This window comes from Candoia aspera, chromosome 3, assembly GCF_035149785.1.
Source record: "Candoia aspera isolate rCanAsp1 chromosome 3, rCanAsp1.hap2, whole genome shotgun sequence".
Classification (NCBI taxonomy): domain Eukaryota; kingdom Metazoa; phylum Chordata; class Lepidosauria; order Squamata; family Boidae; genus Candoia; species Candoia aspera.
Genome location: NC_086155.1, coordinates 143,850,497 through 143,859,851, shown reverse-complemented (window position 1 = coordinate 143,859,851; position 9,355 = coordinate 143,850,497). Strand labels below are relative to the sequence as shown.

The following is a 9,355-nucleotide window of genomic DNA, read 5'->3' as shown; positions in this document are numbered from 1 at the left end:
GGCAATTTTGAATTGTCTTCTCCTAGTAACAAAACTAAGTATTTGCAGTCTCTTTTAAAAGCAGCTTGCTGAATACAAACTGCTTTGCTGAATTTTTGATTTTGCACATATTACATACTATGACATTAAAAATAGAGGAAAAGAAAGAAAATACAAAATGATGTACATTTCTATTTTTAAAAGGTCCTAATGCTGAATCATTAAATTAGAAAGAACACTTGCACTTTCTTCCTGCACAGTTTTTAATGAATCATTAAAAAATCTCAGCCTTGGGCCTTCACTAACTTAAGAGAGTAATGAAATTATACTAGGTTAAACAAACATCAATAGACAATTGTCCCCTTTTTTTAAATTGTTGATTAGCATGATGACTTCTGTGAACCACTACGAGATGTCTAAATTTTCTTTTCCAAGCTTAAACACATTTTCTATAATAACCATTTGCCATTCACCTGAGAGTAAACATAGTAGAACTGAAAGCACACACTTGTGCCCATTATTTCCTTCCCTTTTCCAGTTAATGCTGAATGTATAGAAAAACCATTAAGATCTCTACTGAAAATAATGATAGAATTTAGAACATTAAAAACCTCTTTCCAGTAGCTGGTCAACAACTTTTTGTCAAAGTAAGTTTTATTTATTTATGTTAACAAGTTTTACATAAAGAAAGAAAAAGAAACATACATCATTAATCTGATGAGCTACTGTTTTCTGGTAAACATTCTGTCTTATTGACTTCCTTTAAATTTCATCAGTTTTAATCCTAAAAAGAATTGGGGATGTGGAGAGTGGGGTAGGGGGAGAGATTTATGGTAGGAGACCTGTTTCTTCACTTTGGTTCCCACCCACCCCCACCCCCTTTTCACTCAGATACTAAAGATTCAGGTCCTAATTATTTATTTATTAAGGTTTTACATCACCCAAGGTCCCTTAGGCTTATTTTTGACTACCAAAATAGATAACAGAAAATTAGACACATACATTAAGCAGTTCTAGGTCAGTGTTTCGCAACCTAAGCAACTTTAAGATGTATGGATTTCAACTTCCAGAAATTCCCAGCCAGCATGCTAGATGGACAGAATATCGCTGTTTCATAAGGGATACGCGAGATAATACAATTACAAAGTATCTTATTAACTAAAACATTCCTTGATGACTTGGCAATTTAGTTCTAAAGTAGATGATCCAATAATTTGAGATTGCAGATGAATTTACTTACAGAAATCCAGGCAATTTTATCATATCAGACTACACTTTGAGCATTTACTCTGAAATATACATGGCTGTCCTTGATGTATTCGATTTATGTTAGCCTATATACCATAGAATACATAAACTTAATTGTTCAAGAAACAATTATATGTATTGTTTATGTAATGCCACCTTTTCCCATAGAATGGGGTGGAGTGGAGGAATGCATGATCAGAATAGAGAATTATTTTCTTCCAACCAAGATTACAGTGTTGTATTCTTTATCACCCTTTGTCCTTTTCCAATATTTTCAAGGCATGCCACTCTTCCTTTGATTTCACACTAGCTGAGGATCTGTTTTATGAGATAGTAGATACTCCAACATGGGAAAGTAGTTATTTCATCAGAAAAACTAGATTCATTAACAATGCTTACATGTAGCCTTTTTTGAGGTACACGGTGTTATTTTCACAGTTCCTCCCTAGCTTGATAAAATGGCTATTATTTGTTGCAACAATATTTATTAGGATCATGTTGTTTTTAAGCATATTTCTTTCTTCACTGAAAGAAACAGCTTATGTCTATAATGGCCAACCTTTTGGCAAGCTCATTTGTTCCCACAAGTGATAACCAAAATCCTTGTCTTAAGATCATTTTGACTCATCCATTGAGCCTCACATGAAGTATAAGACAGCAGTAATAAAATCTAGAGAAAAAAATACAGGCCCAATTATGCCATACTCATGTCAGTTATGTCGCACTTGCCACTTCTAGACCATAACTAGCATCAGACCACTCAAGTTTTATCAACTGCTTGAAAGCAATTTACAGCCCAGGGTTATACAGATAGGGTGATCTGCTCAGCATTTTATGCTTACTATATGAGAGCAGGCTTGTACAGTACAATATTATTGGATTTGGTGGTGTAGTAAGGCAGATCTTATTCTAAAGAATTTATTTGATCTGACTTGCCTTTTAGAAAGTGTAGTTTGGCAAGACCATACACCAATTATATTTGACACTTGAGTTTTCTGGTTTCCCCCTTTTCAAGTATGGTTTTTTTTAAAAAATAAAAAACCCTTGTAACTTACAGGGTTGTTTTTTGTTTTTGTTTTAAACTGTCACTAAGTCTGCACTAGAAATCTAACATTTAAAGTAACCAACATTTTCTTTAAAAAGAGTTGAATTACACATTTTATTTTCTTATTCAACTGTATGACTGCTTCAGGAGATAGTCTCAAGGTGCTCTGAAACTCTATACTCATTCAGAATCTGGTGAACAACAGCAGCTTCATCTGCCAATTTAAACAAAGCAGTCATTTTGAAAAACCTTTAAAACATCTTACAAGCCTGGGTCTATTAAAAACAATGAAAAAACAGAGTTGAACCCAGATCACAACAAATAGCCACCCCCCTGCTGAACTGCAGCTTGCAAACAAAGTATCCTGTGAACCAGTAGGCACTTTTTACAGAAGTTGGCAAAGTAAAGGAGAATTGGTTGGTACAGCACAGTGCAAGGCGTCAACCATTAGTCTTCTCCCTGACAAATATGATAGGCATTCACGTCCAACGTGGACAGAAAATTTTATGTTGGTGGTGGGCCATGTTTCTTTTTCTTGCTTTGGCAGGATTTACAGACACAACAAATGATACATGGCGAGGCTAAGAGCAGTAAGGGAGATGTTACCAGAGCGATGATTCCCAGGCCCACTAGAATGCCAACAACCTGGAAGTTGAAAAGAAGAAATAGAGTAAGCAGGAAAACCTTGTATGTATGAAGATGCAAAACATATATACCTTTAAAGCTTATAATAAACACAAATCCAATTTATTGGCATACCTGTGTTCTGTTCCACATAACTGAGGCTCGTGAATGGCCCAGCTTATTTCGACAGGGCCCTTTGTCATAATGTCTTAAGAAGATGTCATTCTGAAAGGTAAAATAGCACCACAGCTTACATGAATAGGTTCAACCTTTTTGGATGACAAAGTGGTAATATGAGGCTTTAGGCTTCCTCCAGCTCTATTTTATAAACTTGGAACCTCACAAAAATGAGTGTCACCAATATTTTGACACCAATTAACCTTCTATGCAGCAATTATTTACTGCATATTTTATAAAACTAGGCTTTATAAAGTGTGCAGCAGAAGCAGGAAAAATTCACTGGTAAATGAGGAACAAGTTCTATTAAAGCTAAACAAAAAGGAAGATGAATCATTTGCAAAACTCCATTTAACATCATCAAGTGTTATATGTATGAGAGCTGCATTCATAACTTTTGATATAGAATTTCAAAAAAAAAAGCAGAAGGAAAAACTTGAGATGCAATCATGAAATAGTAGAAATAGAAATGTTGTATTTTTAAGCATTAGTCTTCCTGGCTACAAGTATTAAAGAACTATAGAGAAAAATCTTTTTTCACAGGCCACTTACATCCAAATTTTGTAGGCAATACCAACAAAATGTGTGCTTGCAATTTTTACACATCATTTGAGCACAGCCTTCGTTCCGCTCAATATGGATCCGACAAACTGGACACTGTTTAATTGGAGCTTCTGAGCTGTTTTTAATAAGTGTTCTAGAAAAGAAGGGGAGAAAAACTCTGAAACAGTCTTAAGGGTACCATGGCTTTTTCCATAAACATTCACACTGAACTGTCTGGTCATGCCAAGTAGGGTTGCCTAGAAGAATGTTGACCCACGTAAGTAAACTGGAGAATAGTACTTCCTTTATGCAGCAAACATAATTATTCACTGCAACCATTCAAACACATGTAAAAATAATAGACAGTCACCCGTGTATTTTGTTCTTGTATTTAATGGTTGGGCAATGTTGGAATTCAAATATTTCTTCCACTAGGGAAATGAGCAGTGGGCAGATTCATCGTATTTCTGCTTTGGCATTCTGTCTTGAAGAGTTGATATGAAAGTGACACACATTTCTCATCATTGCTTCCTCATAATGTACAAAGCAGCTCTATTTACTCTGCTGAAGTTATTCCCAAGCAACAGCTTCCACTGCATTCACCCACTAAGAAATTGCCATATTGAGTCTAGCTCCACTGATCCCAAACAAGTCTGCCATATGGGCTGACAAAAAGCCAGAATAGCTGAAGGTACCCACAGAACTGACCTTTCAGAATCAAGAATGCCGAAGCAGCACATCAAATACCTGAGCTACCTCAGTTAAAGTCCAGCATTTCTTCCCTTCAGTTATCAAACAATTATTTAATCAATGTCAGGAGCAGTATTTCTAGTTAAAGAAATATAGTATTTATAGTAATTTGAATGATGTAAAGATTTTGTAAAAGCTAGACAAATTCTTCTCTTACCCTTGCTCGCTTGTAACCCCCATGAAATGGCTTTCCAGGCATGATCCCTCCACGTGCCAAGGCTCTTTGCATGATGAACAGAATGTCAAGTAACACCTCTGACATTTTATAGGCACTGGTAATCCAGATTCACTCGGTTCAATCTGGCACACAGTCTGACAGTTAGCAGAGGGACACCAGGTTCTCAGTGGATCCAAATGCACTTCTGAGAATGTTTGTTACAAATCAAAATATAACTTTAAAATAAGGTGAAAGATTTATACAGAAGAGAAACCAAAGTATAAACTTATGATAAAAATCTATATTTTAAGTTGCAGTTCTTCTATTTATATCCAGTATCGGTAGACAAATCATAGGCGCTTATGCATGGGAGAGCTTTCTTTTTATCATGAATAGTCCTGGCATAGTGTTATGTAAGAACCAGGCCATTGTTTAATATCACTTGGTCTATATCTATTGGTATGTTTTAGAAAAGATTGTTCTTTCATTACATCAGGATCCACCCAGCTGTTGTTTGAAACCTGCAAGCATCCTCAGAGAAGCCTAACCATATACAGTAATTCATTTCACATGAGGAGGAACTAGAGAATCATAGCAGTTATTCTAGCTTGGTAAAACCTGCAACAGGAAATTCTAGTTCTAGCCCAATTTGACTGTATAATATGAGAAGGGAAGGAATGCAATTTTCTGTTTTTTAAAACATTTAAATGGCTGTTGTTGTTGCTGTTGTTGTTGTTGTTGTTATTAAATTTATTGGCCACCAATTCCATTGGACTCTGGGCAATGAAAAAGCATTCAACATTATGGCACATGGAGAATAAGGGTTAACCCTTTCCTATGGCAAAAGAACCTCATGTAAGTAGTACATATTTAATGAGGTGTGTGTGTGCATGCATATGGCACAGGCCCCTGCTGATTCTCTCCAACTCTCTTCACATAACCCTGCTGCCAGTGATTTATCAGGATAAGTTGTAACCTCCTTCCGTACCCTGACCTGGCAGGCTGTGGGTGTTAAAGGCCTTTTCTCAGAATGATCCCCATTGGTTCATTAAGAATTATAAATAGCAAAATCAGAGAAAAAGAAAAGAGAAAAAAAATGAACAATTCTTTTCTGAAGAAGATCTCAGTCAGCTGCTCCTCCCAGCCCAGAATCTCTGAACAAATTATCACAGTCCAGATCTTAGTCCATAAAACAAAAGAGTCTATAGCTTCACTAGCTTCACTAATCCTAGCTTGCTAACCAGTCTCACTAGATTCCAGCCCAGCTTGACCTGCAGCCAGAAAAACAATAATACTCAAGACAAAGACCAAGCAAAACCTTTCTCCCCTCTGGTAAATGCCAACTCAAGAGGGGAAGTCCACCCTTCTAAGTATTTATTTTCTGCATTTGACTTTTCTTCATTCCTTGGATGGACAGATAGTTGATTTCCCTTGCCTTGTCTGAACTTCTTGAACTGGAATTTCCCCACATTCATTGCATACATACTTGTCTGCTATACCATAAAGTGGATAGTTTCATTTAGAGATAATGTGCTGTGCAAACCCATCCATTATGGCTTAGCATTATCTGCTAATAAGGCCACTATAATTTGTTCAACAACCCATTGATTAAAATCCTGACTTAACATGAAGCATTACCCATCAAAGGTCCACCATGTCTTTGCTATTATAGTCATGATCTATATATGGGAGAGAGACAGAGATGACCTTGGAAAAGGTATTTGGAGACCATTAGCAAAACATGTGCTCAGTCCAGCAAAACAAAATAGTGTGAGAAAGAAACTTAAAACTGTCCCTTTTTGAGTCTCTTTGGTAGAAAATGGAAGGAAATGAAAACATTGTCAGGCCTTCAAGATTCTGTTATTTGAAAGGAAAATAGGTATGCCCCTCATGATCTTTCTCCCTTACCAAGGGATAAAATATATTCAGAATCCCAGAATTTAAAAGGAAACATACAGAATAAAATGAATCCATAACTATGTTCAATTAAATTGTCATTAAATCTCTTTAAAATATATAATTTAGTTTAGGCTGTAATCCTATAACTATTTACCTGAGAGTAAGTGTCATTGAACTAAATGGGACTTATTTTTGAGTAGACATTAATAAGATTGTACACTCAGTCCAGTAACTTTTCCTACACCTTGAGACTCCACTGTGAATTTAACAGTGGAGTCTGAAGCCCTATATATTGATGTAAAAGCTTCACCTCTTTCAAATTTCAACTGTTGGTACAACTGAAATTGGTCTGCAGGCACCAAGCTGGATATCTGGAATGAAGAACACAAAAAAAAATTAAAAAGGAAAGGTGGATTACCATTCATTCCTAAAAATAGCTCAAATAAGACTTTTTCCCTTCACTCAGAGAGAAATTGCAAGACTAGTGACTGAGATGCATTTGAAAAGAAAATTGTCTAAACACCCTCAAAATCTCACCTAATAAAAAAAAATTAAAGTTTCCCTCAAGTCAAACTCACTCCTGGGGGCCACATAGATTTATTCATATTGTTTTCTTGGCAAAAATATGGAAATATTCCAATTTTGCATCTAGTCTGCCCTGATATTTTTTGATAATCATCCAAGTACTAACCAGGCATAGCTTTTTCAAGATTATCTACATTCAGCCAGATACTGTTACCTGCACTAAGCCAAAAATGACAACACTAGGAACTTGATCTATAATCCAGACATTTTTCCTACCTAAATTATTCATTTCAATGAGTTTTGGAATACACACACAGAGAGAGAGAGAGAGAGAGAGAGACAGACAGACAGACAGACAGAGGCAGAGAGAGAGGTTCTACTAAGTCATCCTTAGTGGCTTCTGTATCATCACTGAAAACAATGCCTGACTGCTTTCATTAAATAAATTTGCTGGATAAGTATTTCTATTATTTTTAAATCTTCATGATTGGCCAATGTTTGAATTCATGAGTTAATAAAATTTCAAGATCTATAGAAAACATTACAAAATGAAAATGAATTAGATGATATGATGAAGACACCAATATGTAGATAGGTTAATATACAAAATATAAAGCAACATAGGAAGCTGCAGAAGAAAAAGACAGTGCCTGTGACTTTAATGTAGTTCTAATAATATAATGTAAGTTTGATTTTAAAAGCAAATGTATGAATGCACTTCTTAGTAAATAGTCCTTATTATGAATGCTCCATGCAATTTTAGCAGACAGTGCAAGGAGACTGACAACAGGATATTCTGGCAAGTTCTACAAGGAAGGTAAGAATTCTAGAAAACAGTTCATTATGGAGAAAAGACTAATAGGACTGCTTTTATTCTCAAGAATAAAATGGACACAAAATTCCAGTTTTTTGTATATGTATAGGCAATGCCTAAAAGGAAGAAGAGCTACATCAATAATTACTGTATTTACAATAGGTATTTCCTTCATTGCACAATACTGAAAAAACTAGTCTGTGGATTCTTTCTCGTTCTAAGAATCTAGAGTTATGTGGATGAATATCCATGAAACACTCATTATGTTTCATTCACTGTATTGCGATGAATTTCACAGTTGCTACCACGTACTGCAGTAAGCAAAGGCCCTGGCACATAATAAATGATTAGCTACTTGTCTTCTTCTAGTTCAAAATACTACCTCTGATACAGTTATAATTTGTGGGGCATCAACTTATACGCCAAAGACATCTAACCAGTTACCAATATCAATAATGTCATCTCTAGTATTATCAGCCAGCAAGGTCTACTGTCTTAATATTAGCAGTCAGGGTGCATGGGTCTCTGCAGGAGTGGGGCAAATGATGACACATATGTCAACACTGATATATGGTATGGGATGAATATGTTGTGGGCTGCATCAGAAAGTTTAGCTGTAGAGCCAGGTCTTCTAGTTTTTGGTTTTACTGCTTTGATTTCACTATTGGTATATACTGCTTTTATCCTTGGGTTGTGAACCACCCAGAGTTTGGTTTAAGGTGGGTGGGGAGATAGATGCATATATACACTGTTAATGCATATATACAGGCCTACACATGAAACAAATAGAATAATTTTGTAACTTCTGGCCTATATTTGAGCCTGAATGTGCAGGGGGTCCCTGAGGCCTGTTAAATATTTCAAGGGCTCCTCCCAGGTCAAAGGTAGAGAAAGGCTGGCTTAAGCCAATAATTTTCCATTAAATTGGGCTCTTTTCATTAGTTTGCTTTAATAAAACATGTGCAACTGGGGATGGGACAATTGGAAGATGGACTAACAATTTGATATATATCAACCTGCAAGAAGAATCTGATGTAACCAAAAAGCAGAAGAATGTTTGAAAGGTCATAATATAGAAATGATATATCTGAAAATGTGTACAGCGCCCCAAACAGATCCCTAGGTCATTTGCTTTTAATCAGTATTAATACACCTATTTCAAGGCTAACTATATAGAATCTCTTATGAAGGCTTTCAAAGACAACCCATTTTTTTCAGCATCCTAACAAACAAATAATTTGCTTCAGGGGGGTTTCCTGTTGACAGTAACAACTCTAAGGTGATAATTGACTGTGTGCCAGTATGAAAAATTCAAATGACCAGACTGTCACATGGTAATGATAATAATTACTAACATATCACTTGCTGAATATACTCAGATTACTCCCTTGTGCAAGATTCTAATCATTCCAGCACTCAACTCCTTCTCTACCCAGAGCAAATGCATCCCTAGACAAAAAAGATTTATCATAAGACAGAATGGGCCCTGTTAGCATCTCCCACTGATATGAATCATTTAGATTCTATTCTGCTTTCCATGGCAGCAGTAATGTAATGACATCTGTGATTATCCTAAACTGAAACACTACTCTAA

The 9,355-nt window shown here is 35.9% G+C and overlaps 1 protein-coding gene across 2 annotated transcripts in view; it reads right to left on the bottom strand.

Annotated features, from left to right (window-relative positions):
• Positions 1 to 224: 224 nt before the first annotated feature.
• RNF144B (ring finger protein 144B) overlaps positions 225 to 9,355 on the bottom strand; it is a 58,628-nt gene continuing 49,497 nt past the window's right edge. For both annotated transcript variants that reach the window (XM_063298958.1, XM_063298957.1), the window contains 5 exons: positions 6,733 to 6,793; positions 4,524 to 4,728; positions 3,626 to 3,770; positions 3,032 to 3,121; positions 225 to 2,917 (listed from right to left, as the gene is read on the bottom strand). In XM_063298958.1, coding sequence (XP_063155028.1) covers positions 2,777 to 2,917; positions 3,032 to 3,121; positions 3,626 to 3,770; positions 4,524 to 4,728; positions 6,733 to 6,793 — 642 coding nt within the window. In that variant the 3' untranslated portion in view covers positions 225 to 2,776. The remainder of the gene's footprint in view (positions 2,918 to 3,031; positions 3,122 to 3,625; positions 3,771 to 4,523; positions 4,729 to 6,732; positions 6,794 to 9,355) is intronic.